Genomic DNA, 24,105 nt, shown 5'->3' with positions numbered 1-24,105 from the left:
CACCGTGCCTAGGCCAGAGATAGATGAAGATGGGCTGCTATTGTTACGATTACTACCTTGACCACTGTGCTAAGTACCTGAAGGAACTAGATGCAGGGAAGACCCACCCCAGACTGAGTAGCTCTGCTTTGGGAATAAGGAATATAATAAAGTCAGTGAGTCGGACTCAGAAGCATCACCCCTTAATTCCAAACACAGCCAGCGCCCAGGAGTTCAAACTGGGGTTTGAACAAATGTGTTCAACAAATGTGTAACTGAAACATCATCTGTTCCAATACAGATATAGATTAACATATAAACATACAGACAGATGTAGATGTGTAATATTTTTTAGCTAACAGAGCACCATGTTAATTGTGGCATCTATGCGGTGAGTATATAGGCATCTGTTACTTTGTCCTGCTTTTCTGTAAGTTTGAAAATTTCCCATAATAAAAACAGGGGGGAGGGGCGCCTGGGTGGGTCAGTCGGTTGAGCATCCAACTTTGGCTCAGGTCATGGTCTCGCGGTGTGTGGGCTCGAGCCCCGCGTTGGGCTCTGTGCAGACAGCTCAGAGCCTGGAGCCTGCTTCGGATTCTGTGTCTCCCTCTCTCTCTGCCCCTCCCTCACTCGTGCTCTGTCTCTGTCTCAAAAATAAATAAACTATTAAAAAAAATTTTTTTTAATGGAAAGGATGCGTTTTTAATGATTCTTTGTAACTGGGGAGAAAAGCAGAGCCACAGATGGGCCGTGCGTTTGAGTGGCGATGGCCAGCATGCTTGTGTAGGCTCCTAGTATGATCTAGAATGATACTTGTGTCTCCTGCACCCCTTGGTAGTCCCGGTCCCCGCAGTCGGTGGGGGGGGGGGGCCAATGTGAGCCACGAATGTCACCATGGGTGAACCTGCACGGCTGCCTGCTCCCAGGGTGAAGGTTTTCCTCCCTGCAAAGCACCCTTAGCATCTCTGCTCTGTACCAAGTTCAAGTTATTGGTCGACACCTATAACATTTTGTTCTGGTCTGCCTTGCAAATCAGGAAGGTCCGCATATGAGCTTCCATTGGGGAGAATCAGACTAATTCTGCCTGGATAAAAGTTTGGAAACCTCCACCCTGACCATCTCTGTATCCCGGAGTTCGTTTGTTTCAAAGTGAGAGGAGCTTGGAAGGGGGCGGTGGATCTCAGACCATCTGTCCTTACGGCGAAGGCGGACCCGGAGTCCTTGGTGACACCCCAGGGCCAGGGGAAGACGGAGGAGCGCCTGCGTCGGGCTGCCAGGCCAGCCCACCAGAAGGACCCATCCTCCCGGGACGCCCCGAAGGCATCAGAAACATCATAATCTTCCAATTCCCGGAAAACCTACAGGCGAAGGGGAACGGGGATTAGTCAACCGGAGGCTTCTTTTCAACCCAAACTGGCTCTCGGGGATCTGGCTGCTCCTTTCGTGAATATCACTTTGAGACAATCTCAGGAGATGGCCGTTGGTAGCATTAGCCCATTCTAAAGATGGGCAGACTGGGGCTGGAAAGGTAGGATCTGAGGACAATGGTCTATGGCAAGAGTCTGATGAACTTGACTCTAAGATCCTTCAAGACAGCAATAAGGATTGGGTTCCATGGCAAGAGAAAGAATCTGGTTCACATGGGGGCTCTTCACTTAGTGGGAAGGGAGAGACCCCCGTGGGGGTGCTGGAGCCTGGCGCCTGAGGGCCCCACTCACCTGGGCCGGGGTCAGCTGAAACCCAGACCTGAGCAGGTACACGCTCTTATCCACCGCAGTGACACACACACAGCTGGCCCTTGCAGCCCTGACCCGCAGGTCAACAACCTCCCCGGGCTGGGTCTCATTTGCTGAAAACGTCAGTGAAACCTGGATCCAAACACAGCAGAGAGGCCAAGAGCTCGAGGAGCTCCCCTGACTCGCCCGCCCACCCTCTCCGCCTGCCAAGAGAACCGGTCCCGGCCAGCTCAGGTGGGACCCTGCTGGGCCTTGCTGCCCGGGAGACGACAAGGGCAGGAGGCAGAGTGAAAGGAACAAGGCTGGTACGACTGGAACATTCTGTGCAGCGGAGGGGAGAGGAGGGGAGAGAGGAGGGAGACGGGGAGACGGGCACGGCTGATGGCACATGGCAGCGGCTTCAAAGGATGCAGGGAGAAGGGGGCAGAAGGCTGAGCCCACTGCTGGGGCCATGAGCGGCGGCCCTTAGATCTGGAAGGCAGTGGGGACAGAGAGCAGCTGGCTGCTTTTCCGGCATGTGACAAACACAACCCCCACTGGGGAGACTTCTGGAGGCGCTCCAGTCAAGGTGCAACCTCGGCCACAATTATTCCCGAAGGCCGGGCCGCCTTGCAGTCCTGCCTGGGATACCATCTGGGAGCCTGAGCGGCGGCTCTGCACGGCCCAGCGCGGCACGGGCACCCTGGGGCCCCCAGCCCTGGGTGGCGCTTGCCTGTCCCCACTGCCCTAGTCGGTGCCCCGTGTTCTACCTGGTTTTCAAAGAAAGTCTCAACGGCAAACTGGAGGCTGTCGGCGACGCCTTCTCCTTTCTCCCTGACATAGAAGACCAGCAGGCGGCCGAGGGGGGCCATACTCGGGGTCACAGCCAGCCGGAGAGAAGTTACACACACGTTGACCTCAGCTGCTGGGGCTGGAGGAGGCTCTAAGACAAGGCAAGGGTGGGGAGAGGTGTGAGGAGCCAGCACCCCACAATGGGAACACCAATGCCCCAGGTTGCCCTGAGGATGACTTGGGGTGCAGCATGAGGAGGTGCTGGCCCAGGGCAGGTGCCCTATGGCTACCCGCATCACCGGGAAGGGAAGGCGAAAAAGATGTGGGTGTATGATTCCCAAAGCCCCGTTCAGGCCAGCAGGTCTCAACTAGGGCCATGCTGCCCCCCAGGGGACAGTTTCGGCTGTCACGACTTGGGAGTGCCACTAGCAGGGTGCCTCCCCGCCAGGAAGCCGTTTAGCCCCCTGCAGTGCACAGGACGGCCCCACCAATGGGAGAATGATCCAGCCCCAAACATCAGTAGTGCCAAGGGTGAGAAAGAAACTGCCTTCTCAGGAGAGAAACCCTGTCTTCCCGTGTATCTATCTATGCACCTATCTATCTATCTCTGCCTATGAACTATGAATGAATCTATGAATCTGAGTGTAAATCTAAGTATTTAGGAATTTATCTGTGGATCTATCTATCCATAAATCCATCTATCTATCCATCTATCTATTTATCCATCCATCCATCCATCCATCCATCCATCCATCTTTCTATCTATCTATCTATCTATCTATCTATCTATCTATCTATCCATCCATCCATCCATCCATCCATCCATCCATCCATCCATCCATCCATCCATCTTCCTATCTATCTATCTGATTCTCGATTCTCACCTACAGGTGACTTCCCCTTAGGGACACTAGCAATGTCTGGAGACTTTTTAGGTCGTTGTACTTTGTGTAAGTAGGTTGCTACTGGCACCGAATGGATGGAGGCCAGGGATACGTCTCCACCCCCACGTCACAGAGGACGGCCCCATCACAAAAGGTCTGTCTTCCAGTGGCCCCAGCACCCAGTCTGGGGACCTTGCTTCAGGCAGAAGGGCTGCGAAGTGGACAGGGCTGGGGAAGACCCAGGGGAGGTGATGGCTCCTGCAGGGAGCACGTGGAGTCAAGGAGAGGAGGAGGGCTGCTAGGTGGGGGGGTGACCTGGTCAGAGCCGCCGGCAGACGGCAACACGGTCCAGTGCGGGCCAGCGCAGGGGTCCAGCCCGTGGCTCGCCTTCCCCAGTCCCCTGCAGACAGGCAGTGAGGACACCCTGGGGAGGACGTCTCCACCCTCCTGCAGCTGATCCCTGCCGGCCCTCCTGGTCCAAGCCCCATCTCGCCTGGGACACATGACCTCTGCCCTGAAGCAGGCACCTTTCCAGGCTGCGTCCCGCTCACCCTTCCTTACTGGGGTGCCTGCCCCAGAGCCAGGGGTTCACATGGAAGAACAGGGAACCCCAGCTCGTGGCCCAGCTCACCTGTCTCAAAAAGGTGCATTAAGCGAATCGGCTTCTCCGGGGCCGCCCGCCGGCTTCTCTGCTGGGTAACGTGGGCGGGCTGCCGGCCGGAGAGCACGATGTTGCCCCTTGCGGCCACCTCGTAGTACAGGGTGAAGTTGCAGGGACACGTGGACTTCACAGCGAAGAGCGCCACCTCTCCGACCTGTGGGAGACACGCAGCACGGGGGACCCTGCCCGGCACCCACGCCAGGCCGATAGCTGCTCCAGGGCCACCGGCAGTGCTGGCCTCTGAACAGAGAGCCAGGCCCTGGCACCAGCCGTGTGGGCTTGGCAGCAGATCTATCTATCTATCTATCTATCTATCTATCTATCTATCTATCTATCTATCATCTATCATCTATCTTTCTATCTGTTTATTATCTGTATCTATTTATTATCTATATGTATCTAGATGGCTTTGAATCCAAGGTTTGCTTGGATTAAGCACCCTACTCGACTTCAGTTCTGGTTATGATCTCATGGTTCATGAGTTCAAGCCCTGCGTTGGGCTCTGTACTGACAGCACAGAGCCTGCTTGGGATCCTCTCTCTCTCTCTCTCTTCCCAACTCGCACTTCTTCTCTCTCAATATAAATAAATAAAACAAAACAAAACAAAATAACAAGTATGAGGGGGCACTTGGGTGGCTCAGTTGGTTAATGATCTGATTTCAGCTCAGCTTATGATCTTGCAGTTTGTGAGTTCAAGCCCTGCGTCCGGCTCTGTGGTGATAGCTCAGAGCCTGGAGCCTCCTTCAGATTCTGTGTCACCCTCTTTCTCTGCCCCTCCCATGCTCACGCTCTCTCTCTCTCTCTCTCAAAATAAGTAAACAAACTTAAAAATAAAATAAAATAAAGAAATACGATAACAGATTACAACAATTACACTTTAAAAAGATTTTTTTTTTTAAACTCCTTACATCCATAACATACTCAAAATAACACAGCAACAAAAATAATGATAGGGAAGAGAAGTGGAAAGTTCTTTCTTTGTTTTTTTTTCTTTTTCTTTTTTTGAAAGTTCTTCCCTTTTACAGAGTAACACACCAGCTAATAAACGTAGAAGGAATGACAGAACTCAGAACTGCCATCTCATACCCCTACTGTGATAATTGACGACAGCAAGAATTGTCAGTGAGACTCAAGGCACCAGGTGAAAGGCCGGTGGGGGGGTCAGGACACTGTGGCAGGGAGGGGCCTCAGATCAGCACCCGAGATTATTCAGTAGCTCACCCACCAGAGAAAGAGCTGGTAGGAATCAGACACCAACCAAGGATAAGATAAGATCAGCTCAGCGACAGAGGGGTCTCCTAGCTCCACACCTCTTGACAGGATGCTACGAAAGCAGCCCATATGCAGTAATTCTGCCTGATTCTAATTCAGGATGTGGGCTCATCTCCAAGACCACAGGCCCGAATTCTTCATCAAAGTCATGGTGATGAAAAGGCAAAGGTAGGGGCTGTTCAGATCCAAGCAGCTATGGGCACAGAAGAGCTAAATGCAGCTTGTAAATGGATCCAGAATGAAATGCACACACGCACACACACACCCGCTCACACACACACATGCATATGTATGGTTGCACACCTACTTACACATGTGTGCACAAGGCTGTGGGCGTTCCCACGCAAGACAGAAGTCACATCCTGGGGACACATCTGAAAATCTGAATACTGCCCGTGAATTAAAAAATATGTTGAGTTAACGTAATTTTCTTAGATGTGACAACAGTTTTTAGGTCATGTTGAAGAATGTCCTTATTTCTAGGATACATTATGCTCAGTATTTAAGAGTGAAGCATTAGGATATCTGTATTTCATTTTCAAATGTTACAAAAAGAACATTTTTGTTGTCTGTCTAAAGAAATAGAGGGGTAGATGGAGCTCCTGGGTGGCTGAGTCAGTTAACTGTCCAACTTTGGCTCAGGGCATAATGTTACCACTCATGGATTCGAGCCCCGTGTTGGGCTCTGTGCTGATAGAGCCTGGAGCCTGCTTCAGATTCTGTGTCTCCCTTTTTCTCTGCCCCTTCCCTGCTCATGCTCTCTCTGTCTGTCTGTTTCTCTCTCTCAAAAATAAACATTAAAATGGGGCATCTGGGTGGCTCAGTTGGTTAAATGTCCAGCTTCAGCTCAGGTCATGATCTCGCGGTTAGTAGGAGGATGGATGGATGGATGGATGGATAGAAGCAAAATGTAAAACCATAAATTTAGGTGAAAGGCATATGATTATACTTTTCTTTTATGATTTCTAAGTTTGTAAATAGTCACATTATAAAAAGACACCTAAACAAAAGTCCCCTTCTGTTTCAGATGTTAGGAGGAAAAAAAAAGAGCAGAACCTTCCTCTTCTCATGCGCTAACCCCCCGGCATCACAGCAGCCCTAGAAGATCAGGTCCTCAGACCCCGTTTACGGAGCAGCTCCCCTCCTTCAAGCAGGAGGAAGGGGAAGGGACCCTGACACATAGCCCAGACTGGACCAGGCACGGGCACCCTTGTCTCAACTCCCTGAGGTCGCGCCTAGGGCCCCATCGATGACAGCACAGTGGGGAGGGGTGGAGCCAGCTGCCCCAACTCCGGCAGGATGGAAATGTCCCTCCGAGAGGAACGTCTGAGTGGCCCGGCCAAGTCCTTGCCTAATGGGAAGAGCGGTAGTGGCAGCTGTGGGCACAGGGCTCCCTCCCGCCCCCACGGGGAGGCAGCGGATGCCAGCATCACCACGATGCGCTGCTGGCTGAAGAGCATTACCTCGAGAACAGCGTGTTCAGCCAAGCTGGGCACGGTCTCATCTGGGCTTCGCATTCTCAAACCCCCTGTAGCAGGCCACACAGCCCCCACAACGGACAGCCCCGGCACCAGGATTCCTCTGAGCTGCATCCCAGGGCCCCCTCTCCCTCCCCTGGTGGCCTTGGGCCTGGCCAGTGGCTCTCAGTGAGCGCCAGAGGTTTACGGGCCAGTGAGGCCTGGGATCAATCCCAGGGAGCAGCCACCACCACTCTGTGGCAGCCAGGCTCTGCCCCTGGGCCTCTCGGTTAAGGGAGTTAACAGGGTGCTTTAAACTCTATATACAAGCCTGTATCTCATTCAATAGATGGGGATAAACAAACTGAAGTTTGTCCATTCTGGGCAAGACACAGTTAAGTGAAAAAAGCCAATGTGAAAAGGCCACACACTGTATGGGGCGCCTGCATGCCTTGGTGGGTTGGGCATCTGACTTTGGCTCAGGTCCTGATCGCGCAGCTTGTGAGTTCAAGTCCCGTGTTGGGCTCTGTGCTGATGGCTCAGAGCCTGGAGCCTGCTTCGGATTCTGTGTCTCCCTCTCTCCTTCTGCCCCTCCCCCGCTCATGCTCTGTCTCTGTCTCTATCTCTCTCTCTCTCCTTCAAATATAAACAAACATTTTTTTAAAAAAGGGTACACGCCGTATGATTCCAACCACCACGGTCTCCCCTTCAGTGACCCACCAGCAATGGCGTTCTGGAAGCCGGGGATCCTCCTGACGTATCATCAGAAGGTCAGATGCAGCCTAATGCTGTGTCACTCACCTTGATGTGGGAAACAAAGGGGGGCTGGGGGCAAAGTACAAACTAATAACCCCCCCCACCCCCCAGCCCCAGGGACGTGGGTGACGCTCCTCAGGCACTCCTGGCTGCCCAAGAACAAAGGAAAAAGGGGAAAACCAGTGGTTAACTGGTAGAGATGAGTCATGAGGGTCATGACTCTCCATCAGCTTGCAACTGTCTTAATGGTTTACAAGGGAAAAAGCAATTCTATCAATTGCCAAACTTCCAGAATCTTACAGATTCTATTTCCTGGGACCCTGATGCCACCCTCCCTCCACAGGATAGAAAATCTTACATCATCGGTCGCTCCTCACAACCCCAGTCCAGCTCCCTCTGCCTGCGGGTCCTGTCCCCAAGCTTTGGGGAAACCACTTTTTTGCACCAAAGGAGCTCAAAGAATCCTTTCTTAGCTGTTTGGAGTCCCCAGCACTCGAAACCACCTCAACCTTACTTCCTCTCCTCACGTAGGCATTTTACCATCTTGTGACCACAGACAAGCAGGCTGGGTACAGTACGGTCTATTTCCAGAGACAGGAGCCTCATCCCCATGACTCTGGGGAACCACTATTGTTACAGCGGTTCTGTCCTATCATCGTTGTTGTTAATCTTACTGCGCCTAATTTGTAAGTCAATCTTTGTCCTAGGCACGTACATATAGGGAAAAAACAATATACGTGGGGTCTGGTACTGCCTGCAGTGTTAGGCGTCCACGGGGGAGGTAGGGACGTATCCCCATGCGCAAGGGAGGGCGGACTGCCGCATACGTGTGATGGAAAACAGCTATTTTGAGCTGCTGCCTGGGCATTGGACGGCCTGACAAAGCTGCTCACACCCAGAGTCCAGACACTTAGATAAGGACCCGAGCTCAGGATTCTGGCCACAAGTTTCTGCTTTACTTTTCCCCTGGGGGGGAAGGGGAGTGGCTTTTAAAATAACCACTTAGCACTGACCCCCCCCCCAAAAAAAAAGCTATGACCTCCTCCCCAACCATGTTATGCGTAAAGGGTGCTTACTGCCCTGCTGTCTGTCACCGGCTCACTTGTGACCCAGGATGGACAACGGCCCTTCCCCCCACCCTTCATTTCGCACCTGCCCACCGCACTCTGGGATCTGTAGATAAATCTCGTGACTTGACTTCTTCTGTGTGTGTGTGTGTGTGTGTGTGTGTGTGTGTATTGAAATGGTGCCTGCAATTAAAACAACCCCGGAGGTTTTTCCTTTCTCCCAACACAATATGACATTCTAGAAAAGGCAGAAGTACTGACAGTGAAAAGATCAGTGGTTGTTGGGGGAGGGGGGCAGCAGGGAAGGAGGGATGAATGAATAGGTAGGTGGAGGGCGGAGGATCGTCAGGGCGGTGGAACCAGTCTGTACGGATACTATAACACTGGGGGCTCCTGGGTGGCTCGGTCAGTTCAGCGTCCAGCTTTGCCTCAGTTCATGATCTCGCGGTTCGTGGGTTTGAGACCCGCATTAGGCTCTGAGCTGTCAGTCTCAGATCCTGTGTCTCCCTCTCTGCCCCCTCCCCCACCCACACGCTGTCTCTCACTGTCTCTCAAAACTGAATACACGTTAAAAAAAATTAAAATAAGGGGTCCCTGGGTGGCTCAGTCAGTTAAGTGTCCGACTTCGGCTCAGGTCATGATCTCACAGTTTGCGGGTTCGAGCACCGCATCGGGCTCTGTGCTGACAGCTAGCTCAGAGCCTGAAGCCTGCTTCAGATTTTGTGTCTCCCTCTCTCTCTGACCCTCCCCTGCTCATGCTCTGTCTCTCTCTCTCTCCAAAAATAAATAAACGTTAAAAATTTTTTTATAAAAAAAATTAAAATAATTAAGATAAAAATTAAAAAGATACTATAACCCTGGACACATATCATTATACATTTGTCCAAACCCACAGAACCTGCAATACAAAGAGAGGACCTAACGTTCACGGCAGACCTTAATCAATAACAACACATCGATAACTGGCTCATCAACTATAATACAGGTGCCACCTTAATGCAAGCTGCTAGTAATCAGGGACACTGCACGTGGGGGTGAGGGGACACAGAGGAACTCCGCACTTTTTGCTCAGTTTTTACAGACCTCTTTCTCCGCTCACATGTCCGCACATCTAACTTCGTCGGGATTGTTGAGTAACAGGGAAGAAGGAACCTGAGACCCAGCTTTAGGTCCGTGTGGAAACCTCAGTGCCCGGGCATGAGAAGTGTAAGCCTGCAGACGACCAGAGCCTAGGCCAAAGCTGGGGTCCCGCCTCAAGCCCGGGGGTGATGGCCTTGATGGCCAAGTTTATCGTGGTAAACCCCCGGGCCACGGCCTAAATATTCACCGTAATTAAGTTATGGGCGTTCATTCCAGCTGCCTTGCTGGAGGGGTGGGGGCCCTGCTGGAGGGGTGGGGGGCCCCCCTGGGGCAAGCGCAGCTCCCCTGGAAGTGTGCAGAGGGCACACCCGAGCCTTACCTGCAGGGGGCGGGCAGGGGGCTGCAGCTGCACATAGCACTGGCTGGGGGAGTACCAGCTGCTGAGAGACAGGTAGCTGGGCAGGTACTGGGCCCCCACGGGCTTTCCGTTGAGTGCTGTCACTTTGGTCTGCAGAAAAGAGGGTACTTGGTCAAGGCCTGGGTGCTGGGCATAGGAAAGGGAGTCTTGGGGATGCTTCTGCCTGGCCTGGCCTGGCAAGACCCTCCTGCGTTCCACTTCCTTTTTGGGGAGCCCTCTCCCCAGTTCTGAGAGCACGGGGCCCAATGCGCCCTTGCGCACCATCCCTCAGCTCCAGGAAGCAAGTGTCCTGGATGTTAGGGGGTGTTGGGTGAGGAGTTGGGGGTGACCCAGGGTGTCAGGGGTGGCCCAGGCAGAGGCAGGTGACTCATGTGGCTGCCAAGAGACAGTTCCATCATGGATGTATTAGGAAACCCTCCCCACGCCTCTGTCTCTGTCTCTGTCTCTATCTCTGTCTCTCTGGCTTGCAGGCAGCCCTGGTGGCTTCTGGGAGGGGATAACAGGCCTGAGGGGGTGGCTGTGTGGGACAGCATCCCCGGGGCTCGAGACCCTGCTCCTCCCTGAGCTCCAGCCCTGCGACCCGCGGGCCCCAAGCCCTGGGTGGTTACACTGCTTTGCTCCTTTGGGCTTTGAACTTGTTCCCTTCACTAGCTGCCACACAAGGGAGAGGCCAGAGCTGCAGGTCTAAGACCTCTGTGAGATCAAGAATAAAGAAGTTGGCCATGGGGGCCCTGGGTGGCTTAGTCAGTTAAGCATCCGACTCTTGGTTTCGGCTCAGGTCTTGATCTCACTGTTCATGAGTTTGAGCCCCGGGTCGGGCTCTGTGTTGACAGTGTGGAGCCTGGTTGGGATTCTGTGTCTCCCTCTCTTTGACTCTCCCCCACTTATACTGTCTGTCTCTCTCAAAAGAAATAAACTTTTATAAAAGCAGGGAGAGGGAGGGGGCGCCTGAGTGGCTCAGTCAGTAAAGCGCCCAACTTTGGTTCAGGGCATGATCTCACGGTTCATGGGTTTGAGCCCTACATCAGGCTCCGTGCTGACAGCTCAGAGCCTGGAGCCTGCTTCAGATTCTGTGTGTGTCTTTCTTTCTGCCCTTCCCCAGCCCCAGCTCTGTCTCTCTCTGTCTCTCAAAAATGAGTAAATATTTAAAAAAAAAAAAAAGTTGGCCCCTTTTTGTCCCCAGTCTCTGGGAGGTAGTCTCCAAAGCTCTGGAATTTTCCAAGTGACAAGAACGTCTTTGTTATTTACGGTGTGTCCTGAATGAAGGTATGCGCCACCGAGCTGACTCAGGACAGGAACGAAAGGTTGGGACTTTGAGACCTGTGATACCAGCCCAACCTCCAGGGAGGAAGGCACGGGGACCAATGACTCACACCTTCGTGACGAACCCTGACGGACACCATGGACACCGAAGCTGGAGTGAGCGCCCCTGGCTGGCAGGTCTCTGGGGGCATGGTCACACTTCATGAGCCAGGAGAATAGTGTGCCCCAGGAACTCCAGAGGAACAGCTCTGGAAGCTTCAAATGTGGGACCCTCCCCACTCTCGCCCCATCCCCCGCTCTTTCTGGCTGGTCCTGTTTGCCATGTTGCTATAATAAACCTGTAATTGCAAGAGACACACACTTCCAGTTATAAAATCAGCCCCAGGGACGGAATGTCCAGCATGGTGACCACAGTTAACAACACTGAGTTGTAATCCTTGACAGTTGCTAAGAAGTAGGTCTCAAAATTTCTCATTATAAGAAAAAAAAAGTGGAGCTACTTGTGATGCTGGTTATTCATTACGCGTATGGAGGGGTCTGTTTCAAAACATGTGTAAATACGGATTCACAGGATAGACCTGAAACTAACAGTTAGCTGTCAATCGTACCTCATTTAAAAAATAATTGACTTGGGGGGCGCCTGGGTGGCTTAGTTGGTTAAGCGTCCGACTTTCGCTTAGGTCATGATCTCGCGGTTCGTGGGTTCGAGCCCCGGGTCAGGCTTTGTGCTGACTGCCAGCTCAGAGCCTGGAGCCTATTTCAGAGTCTGTGTCTCCCTCTCTCTCTGACCCTCCCCTGATCGCTCTGTCTCTCTCTCTCTCTCCTAGAAATAAATAAAAATATTAAAAATATATATATATAATAATTGACTTGGGGCACGTAGGTGGCTTAGTTAAGTGTCTGACTGGTTTTGGCTCAGGTCACGATCTCGTAGTTCGTGAGTTTGAGCCCCGTGTCGGGCTTGGGATTCTCTGTCTCCTCCCTCTCTGCCCTTCCCCCTCTCGCTTACGTGCACATGCATGCGAGCCCTCTCTTTCTCAAAAATGAAGATACATTTTTAAAATTTTAAAATAATTGACATGTAATAATCGACAGTTTTGCTTTTTGAATTTTTATTATTTTTTAAATATTTATTTATTTATGGGGGGGAGACAGACAAAGCGTGAGCAGGGGAGGGGCAAGAGAGAGAGGGAGACACAGAATCTGAAGCAGGCTCCAGGCTCTGAGCTGTCAGCACAGAGCCCGACGCGGGGCTTGAACCCACAAACTGTGAAATCATGACCTGAGCCAAAGTCGGATGCTTAACCTATGGAGCCACCCAGGCTCTCCAAGTTTTGCTTTTAAAAGAATAAAGACCTTTTCCTAAACAGCATTTGGTAACAGAAATAAAAGATCTTTCTATTAAGGTGACATTTGGGGGACAAGCTAATTTTTAGAACTATATCTATGAGAGAGAAAATGATTCCACTGATTCTGGTGTCTGTGTAGTCATTTCAGGGCTTCTCTGCTACTTACTTGCTAGAGGACTACTGAAATAAAGGGACGGCTGGCGATCATTAAGAAAACGCTGTAATTGTAATGAGGAATTTGCAGCCTGCTGATGGCCTTAAGCTTGCAATTCCGATGGTTAAAAAATCTTTAAGGACCCTTCGCCCCACAGAGGAAAGTCACCACAAGTGTCCTCGGCTCCCACCTACACATTTACTCTAAGCTGCCCCCCCCTTCCCTGCCATCCAGAGACATGGGGCTGTCACAGAGCCGGACACCATCTTCTGCCACTGCTGCTCCTCCCTTCCCTGACAACCGGACCCCGGGTCCTACTGATTTCTACCTTCACAGCTCCAGGCTTGGTGGCCTCTCTGTCATCACCTTCTCTGCCCATCTGTGCTCCCGGTACCTGTAATGTCACTGGAGCAATGGCTGCGTACCAAAATCAGGTCCCTGTGTCCCCCTGCGGCTGCCTTCTGGGTAAACCCCAAGCACCCCTGTGGGATGGGGGGCGCCCCCCTAGCTCCCTCCTCTACATCGTCCTGAATGGCTCAGCCTGGCTGGGCCTCACAGGACCCAATAATGCTCTGATCGAGGGCCTCCAGGCCTCTGCACCTCCTGTTCCACCCTCCCGGAAGCAGTCCGGATGACCCTCCCCGAGGTCAGGAGTCCGCATGGTGAGATCCCTTTGGGAAAGCCTCACTCGGCGTGACAGCCAGGAGGCTCCGCCTCTCCTTGATCTCCTGCTTTGCCCTGGGCTCTCTGTCCCCCCACCCCATCAGACTCCCCATCAAAGGCCGTGAACCCCCTCAGAGCAGCAGCAGGCTGCAGGCCCTCTGAGCTGGTGCCCAAGCACAGAGCAGGGAAGGCACCGCGGCTGGGCCTGGTGGCTGAACGACAAGGGTCCAGGCGACTCACCCACCTCCAGCCACACGTGTTGGGCTGACATGGGGATGAAGGGGATTTCAAACCCCACCAGCCCGCCCCGGGACACAGATTCAGTGGTGTAGATGTTCTCCTTCGACGTCAGCTCTGCCCTGATCTGCACCGTCACCCCCTCGGCTGGGCTGCCATCCGGGTACGACAGCTCCACCTGGAAGGGGTCACCAAAGATTCAACACAGTCAGGCCCACACCTCTCCAGACATCGACAAGCTGATGCTAAAATTCACAGGGAAATCACCAAGTAACCAAAACAATCATGAAAAAGAGGAACTCACGACTCCTAATTTCAAAACCACGACGCTACAGTAATCAAGATGGGCCCAGGAGAGACCTGGCAACCAGTGGCCCAGAACTGAGAGTCCGGGAATAAACCCACACATCCGTGGCAAATTGGTTTTCAACAGGTGTTCCCAGAACATTTCATTGGAAAAGAACAGTTCCCTCAACAAGTGGTGCTGGGAGGACTGGATGCCCATGTGCAAAAGAATGAGACTGAACCCCTACCTCACACTATTTACGAAAGTTAAAAATGGATCATAGGGTCGCCTGGGTGGCTTAGTCGGTTAAGCATCCGACTCTTGGTTTCGGCTCAGGTCACGATCTCAAGAGCCCTGAGTCAGGCTCTGCACTGATAGCACAGAGTTGGCTTGGGATTCTCTCTCTCTCTCTCTCTCTGCCCCTCCCCCACTCACATTGTCTCTGTCTCTCTCAAAATAAACTTAAAAAATTAAAAAAAAAAAAAAAAGATCCTAGACCTAAAGTTAAGAGCTAGAACTTTGAAACACTTAGAAGATGGGTGCGGGGGGGGGGGGAGGGAGAAGAGGACTTGGCATAACCTTGGACTTGGCAAAGGAGTCACAAGGCACAAGGCACCACGTGCTGGCCATTAGCCTGGGGCCACGTGGTGAAGTGGACTCCCTGGGCCACATGGTGTGGAATTAAATGAAGACCTCCCGGAAAAGAGCGAGCAAAGGCTATTTATTCACAGCTGGCTATAGCAAGGGAGTCATGGCCACTATCACTGTGTTCGACAGAGACTCAAATGCAGGTAAAGTGGGAAAGCCTTGTAATGAGAAACAGGGAGGGTTCCAGGTGTGCCCATGCTGGAGGCCATTTCTGGGGGGAAGCTGTAGGCAGCTAACTGGAAACGGGGTATCCTAGACAATCGCTTAGGGGAGCATACAGAGACTCAGGATCTTTCCAACATGTGGATTTATTTCTTCACTCTCTATTCTTTATTCTTTTTAAAAACTGTTTTTAATGTTTATTTTTGAGAGAGAGAGAGAACATGAATGAGCAGGGGAGGGGCAGAGAGAAAGGGAGACACAGAATCCGAAGCAGGCTCCAGGCTCTGAACTGTCAGCGCAGAGCCCCATGTGGGGCTTGAAACCATGAGCTGGGAGATCATGACCTGAGCCGAAGTCAGACACCCAACCGACTGAGCCACCCAGGCGCCCCTCTATTCTTTTTTTTTTTTTTTAATGTTTTATTTATTTTTAGGAGAGAGAGAGAGACAGACAGCGTGAGCAGGGGAGGGTCAGAGAGAGAGGGAGTCACAGGCTGAAACAGGCTCCAGGCTCTGAGCTGGCAGTCAGCACAGAGCCCGACGCGGGGCTCTAACCCACGAACTGCGAGATCATGACCCAAGCGAAAGTCGGACACTTAACCGACTAAGCCACCCAGGCGCCCCTATCTCTATTCTTTATTCTATTCTATTCTATTTTAGAGATAGTGTACACATGCACAAGTGGGGGAGAGGCACAGAGGGAAAGAGACAGAGAATCTTAAGCAGGCTCCACTCTCAGTGTGGTATCCAAAGAGGGGCTCGATCCTGTGACCCTGGGATCCTGACCTGAGCCGAAATCAAGAGTCAGATGCTTAGCCGCCCGAGCTGCCCAAGGGCCCCTGCACTCTCAGTTCAATCCCACTGGTCTCCATGTACAACTCGCCACATGCTGGGCCACTGGCCTGGTGCCACACTGGGGCAGGATCAGAATGGGCAATGCCTTCAACAGTTTCATGCGTTGCTCAGACCTCATTCAGACATAGAAAAGGCAGGCAGAACGAGGGCATCAGAAGACAGGGATGGTGTGAAAGAAATATGGTCAGTGCGCCCTGAAGGACCGCAGGGTGGCCCCTCGACTGTGCAGGTGTTTGGTGACAGAGTGGCAGGGGCCTCAACCGGCATAATCTCCATTTACAGCTCTGTGTTTTCATGCGGATGGTGGGTAATTTCTCAGTGGTCCGTGAAATGCTCTCTTTCATTGATCGGACAGCCCAGCCTCCTCTTCATGCACATTCTGACCCTGCGTGTTGGCTTCAGGTTCTCCCCAAGCTGGGACCCTCAAAGCCAGGGGCGCTCAGGCTGCGCCGGAGGGGCTGGGGTCCGGCACGGAGAAAACGGAGGTCTGAGACCAGAGGGAGTAGCAGGCCTCAGCATAAGGACAGACTGCCGGGACCCCGGGAGTGACCAATGGAAGGTAAGAGGGGCCGAGGACGTGGGAGGGGGGCAGAGCTGTGGCCACGGATGCAGCCAGCTTCTCTCTGGGGTGGCGCTGGGCTCCACCGGCCTTGGCCACCCCAGGTCACAAATGCCCGTTCAGCAATTAGGATAAGGGTCTTGGGTTTCTTGTCACCTAAACCTTGACTGTGTATAAGAATTGCATGATGGCTGGACAGGTGGTGGGGGCCTATTCAAAACGACACTTTTGGGGCACCTGGGTGGCTCAGTCGGTTGAGCGTCCGACTTTGGCTCAGGTCATGATCTCACGGTGTGTGGGTTTGAGCCCTGCGTCAGGCTCTGTGCTGACAGCTCGGAGCCTGGAGCCTGCTTCGGATTCTGTCTCCCTCTCTCTCTGCCCCTCCGCTGCCCACGCTCTGTCTCTCTCAAAAATAAGTAAACATTAAAGAAAACACACATACACACACACACACACACACACACACACACACATACACACACAATGCCACTCTCCCCTAGGAGATCAAATCAGTCTGTCTCAGGGACAAGAGGTCTGCCTTTTGGGGCATTCCCTTGGATGTTAGCTCATCCGTCCAGAACTAAAATCAACCCAAATCAGAAAGGCATTGCCTTAGAGACACTGAATGAATGGACTTACAACATCCTGGCTTAATGCTGTAGAAACACAAACGTCTATCTGTGTCATATAAAAAAGCATCCTTTTAGGTGGTGCAAAATGCCCGGTGTCCTCGCCCTGGGCGCAGTACCAGCTCTTGCCACGCTTAGCAAAGCAGGCCTTGGGTGCCAGAGGGCAAAAGTTATGCGATGGAATTAAAGGACACCGTCCTCAGCAGAGTCACCACTGCGGGCCCACGACACCTACTGCAGAGGATTCTTGGTGGTTCTCGGGCGGAGCTGGGGCGGGAGGCAGGGCGGAGCCTGCTCCCTCAGACGGCCCCCGCTGTACCCCATGCCCACCGCTTACCTTCCCCACGTAGGACAGCCCGGGCTTGAACTGCTTCCTGGTGTCCTTGGAGTAGTGGATGTCCACCAGCTGCCTCTGGACAGGAGTGGAATCGTCAAAGGCTACCTGCTGGCTCCCGTCCACACTGGCCACCGTGGCCCAGATGCTGACGGTTCCCCGGAAGTGCTCGGGGACGTCGGCCGGGATCATGTCCTTCACGCAGATGTCGAAGTCCTGGGAGCCGTGGATCTGGAAACGGGAGACACACAGGACCGTTGCTGCGGTTTTGAGGCATGGCTGCCAAAACCACATCTGGAGTCCGGGCCTCTCCAGCCTCTTGGAGGGCCACGGGGACACTCAGTGACACACCCAACCTATGCTGTGTGTCACTGGACCCCTCGCTGGATGTGCAGTACGACCCGGGGAGGAGGGGCATCGAATCCACCGGGTAGAGGAGAAGGAGGCTCCTGTAGGAAGGAAGATGATTGCCCTCCAACAGGGTGGGGGCGGGGGGGGCAGGGATTTGAAGCCGCCCCCCCCCCAGCTCTGGAGAACTCACTCCCACTCCCAGGGCACAGAACGCCCCCATTCAACCCCTATCTCAGGATCCAGCCAGGGGCGCAGCCGGTAAGTCCATCCAGAAACAGCTCCGGAGTACACTGCTTGGCAAACCAGAGAATTAAGGCCCGGGCCACCACCAGCGAGCTGCCCACAGGGATGACAGGGCTCAGTGCCAGAGGCGCCTACAGAGACAGAGGACCTCAAGGACGTGTGTGCACATACGGCGCGGCACACTCATAGCTGAACACACTCAGCTGAGGGAGAACGAAGACGCCAGGTTATAAGACTGTACCTGCGCGGGAATGTGACATCATGGAGCCACTTAGGAAATCAGTCTGGGAGTTTCAAACAGCTACACATACTCACCACGGAATCTACAAATGGATAAGGGGTTGGCTAGACCATAGAGAAAAATGGCCAACCCATTATCTACAAGCCAGCCTTGTGGCAAGTCTGACCCCTCCATCTAGCATCTGGTAAGAAGACAAACCCCCGTACCAGCCAGCCCCAGATGGCCAGGACTTGATTAATAACTGACAACCTCCCTGCTTTTCGCCTCTACTTCTTTGTTTAAAATTTGCCCCAACTTCTTAGAACGAATTGAGGAAGCCACACATGCACCCCTCACCAACCTCACCGGATGCTCCCCTTCTAGTCAGATGCTGGCAGCGTCCCCAAACACCCAGAGCCTCCAACCGGGGCACACATGAAGCCCTGCCTGTGTCTCACAACAGCAGCTCAGAGCCTGCTAAACGCAAATGACGGGGGCTGACTCCCTTGCTACAGCAAGTTCCCGATCCACGGCCTCTGCGCGTTCTTACTCAAGTGGCTCTTTATTTAATTCCGCACCACACGGCCCAGGAACGCCACATCCAAGAGAAATCAACACGTCCAGCCCCATAAAAACCTGGACGTGAGCGTTCAGAGCAGCAGCAGCAATAACAGCCAAAAGGCGGAAAGCAGTTCAAATGTCCATCGTCCCGGAAACGGATAGACAAAATGGGGTCCATGTACATGATGAAACTCAGCCATAGAAAGGAATGAAGCCCTGAGACGCTACGCTGTAGATGCACCTCGAAAACATCGCACTGGGTGTAAGAGGCCAGACCCGAAAGACAGCGTAGCGTGTGATTCCTTGTGGATGGAATGTCCAAAACAAGCAAATCCACAGAGACAGACAGCACATCTGTGGTTGCCCAGGGGCAGGGATGGAAACAGATTAATCGCAAGAGGACATGAGGGATGCGGGGAGGATGGTGGAGATTATCCCACGCTCTGAATGAATATGCCCCAAACCCCCAAATCCCACCTTCTCCATGAGTGTTTGAATCGTGTGGTATGTGAATTATATCTCAATAAAACTATTTTGGGGGGTGCATGGATGGCTCTGTCGGTTAAGCGTCCGACTCTTGGTTTCGGCTCAGGTCACGAGCTCACAGTTTGTGGGTTCGAGCCCCATGCTGGGCTCTGTGCTGACAGCTCAGACCCTAAGCCTGCTTCAGATTCTGTGTCTCCTTCTCTCTCTGCCTCTCCCCTGCTTTCGCTCTGTCTCTCTCTCTCTCTCAAAAATAATATATATTTAAAATTTTTTGATTAAAAATAAATAAAATGATTTTTCTTTTTTTAAAGAAAGAGAAAGAGTGAGCCTGTGCACCCTAGTGGGGGAGAGGGGCAGAGGGAGAGAAAGTGAATCCCAAGCTGGCTCCACACTCAGCATGTGGAGGCCAACGTGGGACTCAATCTCATAACCCTGGAATCATGACCTGAGCCAAAATCAAGAGTCAGATGCTCAACTGACAGAGCCACCCAGGTGCCCCAACAAAATGATTTCTTTAAAAAAATTTTTTTTTTGATGTTTATTTTATTTTTGAGAGAGAGACAGAGCAAAAGCAGGGGAGGGGCAGAGAGAGAAGGAGACAGGATCCAAAGCAGGCTCCAGGCTCTGAGCTGTCAGCACAGAGCCCGACATGAAGCTCGAACTCACAAACCGCGACATCATGACCTGACCTGAGCTGAAGTCAAATGCTTAACCGCCTGAGCCACCCAGGCGCCCCACTAAAACCATTTCTTTCTTTCTTCCTTTCTTCCTTTCTTTCTTTCTTTTAATGTTTAATTTATTTCTAGGGGAGAGAGAGAGAGAGACACCGTGAGCAGGGGAGTGTCAGAGAGAGGGAGATACAGATTCTGAAATAGGCTCCAGGCTCTGAGCTGGCAGTCAGCACAGAGCCCGACGCAGGGCTCGAACCCATGAACCGCGAGATCATTACCTAAGTGAAAGTCGGACACTCAACCGACTAAGCCACCCAGGCGCCCCTAAAACCATTTCTTAAAGAAACTTTGTATATAATATCCTGGGAGGAAACACATCATATAGTGGTTGCTCCTACCTGTCAGAGAACAAATCCCCTTCACTTCTTCTTTCTTAGATTTTCTAACATCTCTATAATCAGCCTGCAGGCATTTCATTGCGAAAATCCCCACTGTATAAACCATTTTAGAAAGTAAATTGGGGGGCACCTGGGTGGCTTAGTCGGTTAAGCGTCCGACTTTCGCTTAGGTCATGATCTCGCAGTTCGTGGGTTCGGGGCCCCGCGTCGGGCTCTGTGCTGACAGCCAGCTCAGGGCCTGGAGCCTGTTTCAGTCTGTGACTCCCTCTCTCTCTGACCCTCCCCTGCTCACGCTGTCTCTCTTTCTCTCTCTCTCTCCTAGAAATAAATAAAAATATTAAAAAAAAAAAAAAGAAAGTAAATTGGGGGCTCCTGGGTGGTTCAGTCGGTTAAGTGTCCGACTTCGGCTCAGATCATGATCTCACGGTTCGTGAGTTCGAGCCCTGCATCAGGCTCTGCACTGGTGGTGCGGATCCTGCTTGCGATTCTCTGTCCTTCTCTCTCTCTGCCCCTCCCCCACTGGTGCCCTGTCTCTCTCAATAAATAAATAAACTTTTTTAAAACGTAAAATAAAATAAATGATCATGGAGCTGAAGCCAAGGGCAGGCCCTGCAGGAAGAGATTGGCTGGCTAAGCAGCACCGGGGCCCCCCGCTCCTTACGTTCGTGGTCCTGAGGACGGGGCGCCCCACCTCCTGGCTGTAGTACCCCACGCCATTTACAGTCATGTTGATCGTCAAGATTCCCGAAACAGGTTTCCCAAAGGTATACCTGGAACAAAAGGACAAAGGGAGCTTATTTCATACAGAGCATGGGGGAGAGTCTGTCTCAGGAAGGCCAAGCCTCCCCCCCCCCCCCAGGCTGTGGCTGATAGGGGCCTGCTTCCTCCTCCTACATTCTCTGCATACAGCCCTTTCCACAGCCCAGAGTCAGGGGAGATGGTGCCGGGGGCCTACAGGCCTCTGCACCAAGGCTTATGTTTGACAGAAAAAGAGACCAAGGGTCAGAGAGGAACTCTGAACCCAAGAGCAGGAGAGTATGTGAGGCAACCCCAGGCCCTGGCCAACTTGTTGGGGCAGGACAGTACAGAGGAGCCTGGACCTCAGAGTCCTGCTAAGTACACTCTGAGCCAGGGCCCTGACTTCTCTGAGTCTTGGTTTCTTCACCCAGAGAACAGGAGTAAAGCTGTCCTCTCAGACATATTGCTAAAACTTAAACGTGTCTTTGTCATGCCCTGTGCAGAGGGGACACCTGCTTACAGGGGCGCAGGAGCGAGACGGCAGATCGCAGTGAATCAAAAAAATAACGCCAGGCATTTTGATAGTGTTTTCTAGACTATGAAAAAAATGTGTGTGTCTCCAACGCATCTCTGGGTTTTATTATTTTTTTTTATTGTATTCAAGTACAGTTGACAGCATCCTTGGATTTTAAAACGGATGGGGAATCTAGCAGGCTCGGTCAGGAGAGCGTGTGACTGTTGATCTCCGTGGTGAGTTCGAGCCCCACGTTTGGGGTAGAGATTGCTTTCAACACACGCGTGCGCGCACAGCTTGAGGGAAGGAAGGCAGGAGAACTGCCTCAGCCACGTCTGGCAGGTGGCAGAGCTCCGTGGGAACACAGAGCTGGCTGCGCTCTCCCTGGGGGGCCCCAGAAAGGGACGTCTCTCAACACCCTCCGGTCGACCCCCACTTTGAACCTGGTCATCAACCAAGTCATTAGACAGGCAACCCCTTCAAGAAATCCCTTGCGGGTCAGCCCACTGGCTGTGGGTGCTGTCTGCAATAAAGAGGGGGTCCCTGGAAAGGGTTCCTGGGGGTCCCCCTCCCCCAGGTGGAGGGGATGGATGTCTGAGGGAGGAGGGGCATGCCTGTGGGGCCGTGTCCGGGGAGAGGCAGTGGTGGGGGCGTGTCCAGGGAAGCGCAGGGCCGTGGGGGCGTGTCTGGGGAGGGGCCTGATGCGGGGCTGTGTCCCCGGGGAGGGGCATGTCATGGGGGCGTGTCCTCAAGGGGAGGGGCTTACGCATGGAGACCATCTCTTCCTCACCTGGCCCTCACGGTGCCCTTCTCGCATGTGTCCAGGTCCCGGATATATTGGGGCGGGTCAATAAGGAGCTCAAACTTCGGCAACACTGGAAAGAGAGAGCAGAGAGGAGGGGCGGCGGCTTCCACAGCTGGGGTGGCCTCAGAAAGTACTGGAAGTGTGGGAGGGGTAACAGAAAAGCCACAGCGCTGGCCACCCAGCGGCCACCACCACAGGAATCCACACCACCCTTCACTGAGCACGGGCAGCATTGTGGGGATTTTGCTGACCCACCTCTATTTCCTCTTTTTGGGGGACCCACACCCCCTTTTTTCTCAGGAGGTCCCCATCTCATCACTTTTAAGCTACATGCTCTGAATGCAGCCCAGCCCGGAAGTGCACAAGTAGCCAGGTCCTAGACCAACTTGGGGAGGCCCGAGAGTGCTTGCAGCTCGAGGGGGGTTTCTTTCCTTCCCGACTCAGCCCCAGGAGCATCCAGCCATCTGGTCACCCTGTGCCACTTGGGGGGCAGGGACAGACACCCAGGAGCAGCACGGAGGAAACATGAAGACCCTGGTTCTTCGAGCTTGTCACACAAGGCGAGAAATTCCTTTCCTTCTGAGTTGACACTGGGCTTCTGTCGCTCGCAGCCAACAGCCCTGCCCTCTATGGCCTTTCCTTCCAGGGCTTTCCTCTTGAAAGGATAAATCCTCAATCAGGATGGGGAGACTTTTAGCCCAGAAGCAGAGTGAGTGGCTCTGGTCCACGTTCATTCCCCAGCTCCTATTAACTTGAGCAATTTCCTTAAGGGCTCTCAAAGTCTCAGTTTCCCCATCCATGCACAGGGTCAGGAAAACAATGAAAGAGCCAAAAGCAATGGACTTTTAAGGAAGGAAATTTGGGGCGCCTGGGCGGTTCAGCTGGTTGAGCATCCATCCGACTCTTGATTTCGACTCAGGTCATGATCCCAGGGTTGTGGGATTGAGCCACTGAGGTGCAGCCTGCTTAAGATTCTCTCTCCCTCTGCCCTTCTCCCCTATTGTGTACATGTTCTCTCTCTCTCTCTCTCAAAATAAAAAATTTAAATTTACAAAAAGGAAGGGAATTCTGCTACGTATGGCTGAATCTAGAGGACATTATGCCAAGTGAAATAAGCCAGACAAAAGGACAAATACCATATGATCCCATTACATGAAGCACCTAGACAAGTCAGATTCAGAGAAACAATAATAGGGTGGAGGGGGCTGGGGGTGAGGGGACAGGGATCAGCATTTAAAGGGGACCGAGTTTCAGCCTGGAATGATGAAAAAGATCTGGAGATAGATGGTGGCGATGGCTGTCCCACGACCTGAATGTCCTTAATGCAACAGAACTCTACACTTATAAGTAGTTAAGACGGCAAAGTTTGCTATGTCTATTTCATGACAATTCTTTTTTTTTATTTTTTTTTAATGTTTTACTTATTTCTAGGAGAGAGAGAGAGAGACAGCGTGAGCAGGGGAGGGTCAGAGAGAGAGGGAGTCACAGACTCTGAAACAGGCTCCAGGCTCTGAGCTGGCAGTCAGCACAGAGCCCTATGCGGGGCTCGAACCCACGAACCGCGAGATCATGACCTTTTTAGTCGGACACTTAACTGACTAAGCCACCCAGGCGCCCCATGACAATTCTTTTAAAAAGGAAACGACCAAGTGCCCAGTTGTCTGCACTGAGTTTACCCCCCCCCCCGCAGTGAAACGGGGCTCCTGCCACCCTCCCCCATCATCGATGTCTGTGGTTTCTCCCAGGTATAAAATCCCAAGATCCTAAGATGCTCCAGCTTACCATACTTCTGCACTTCGAAGGACTTGTTGTACACGTGGCCTTGCATTTCGACAAAAACGAACCATTCTCCCAGCACCGGCTGGTCAGACAGGGGGAAGGTCATGTTGGTGACGCCT

The 24,105-nt window shown here is 52.6% G+C and overlaps 1 protein-coding gene across 1 annotated transcript in view; it reads right to left on the bottom strand.

Annotated features, from left to right (window-relative positions):
* The window catches only part of CPAMD8 (C3 and PZP like alpha-2-macroglobulin domain containing 8), an 86,513-nt gene that overhangs the window by 50,758 nt on the left and 11,650 nt on the right, over positions 1 to 24,105 (bottom strand). Inside the window, exons 8-17 of the mRNA XM_039243260.1 lie at positions 23,990 to 24,103; positions 22,193 to 22,277; positions 20,812 to 20,920; positions 17,224 to 17,451; positions 13,756 to 13,926; positions 10,044 to 10,172; positions 4,002 to 4,185; positions 2,465 to 2,637; positions 1,698 to 1,847; positions 1,179 to 1,337 (exon numbers count right to left, since the gene is read on the bottom strand). Of these exons, the coding sequence (XP_039099191.1) occupies positions 1,179 to 1,337; positions 1,698 to 1,847; positions 2,465 to 2,637; positions 4,002 to 4,185; positions 10,044 to 10,172; positions 13,756 to 13,926; positions 17,224 to 17,451; positions 20,812 to 20,920; positions 22,193 to 22,277; positions 23,990 to 24,103 (1,502 nt within the window). The remainder of the gene's footprint in view (positions 1 to 1,178; positions 1,338 to 1,697; positions 1,848 to 2,464; positions 2,638 to 4,001; positions 4,186 to 10,043; positions 10,173 to 13,755; positions 13,927 to 17,223; positions 17,452 to 20,811; positions 20,921 to 22,192; positions 22,278 to 23,989; positions 24,104 to 24,105) is intronic.

This window comes from Hyaena hyaena, unplaced genomic scaffold (assembly GCF_003009895.1).
Source record: "Hyaena hyaena isolate Hyena2069 unplaced genomic scaffold, ASM300989v1 scaffold_227, whole genome shotgun sequence".
Lineage (NCBI taxonomy): Eukaryota > Metazoa > Chordata > Mammalia > Carnivora > Hyaenidae > Hyaena > Hyaena hyaena.
The sequence above is the reverse complement of the archived record's forward strand: the minus strand, read 5'-3'. Positions and strand labels throughout refer to the sequence as shown.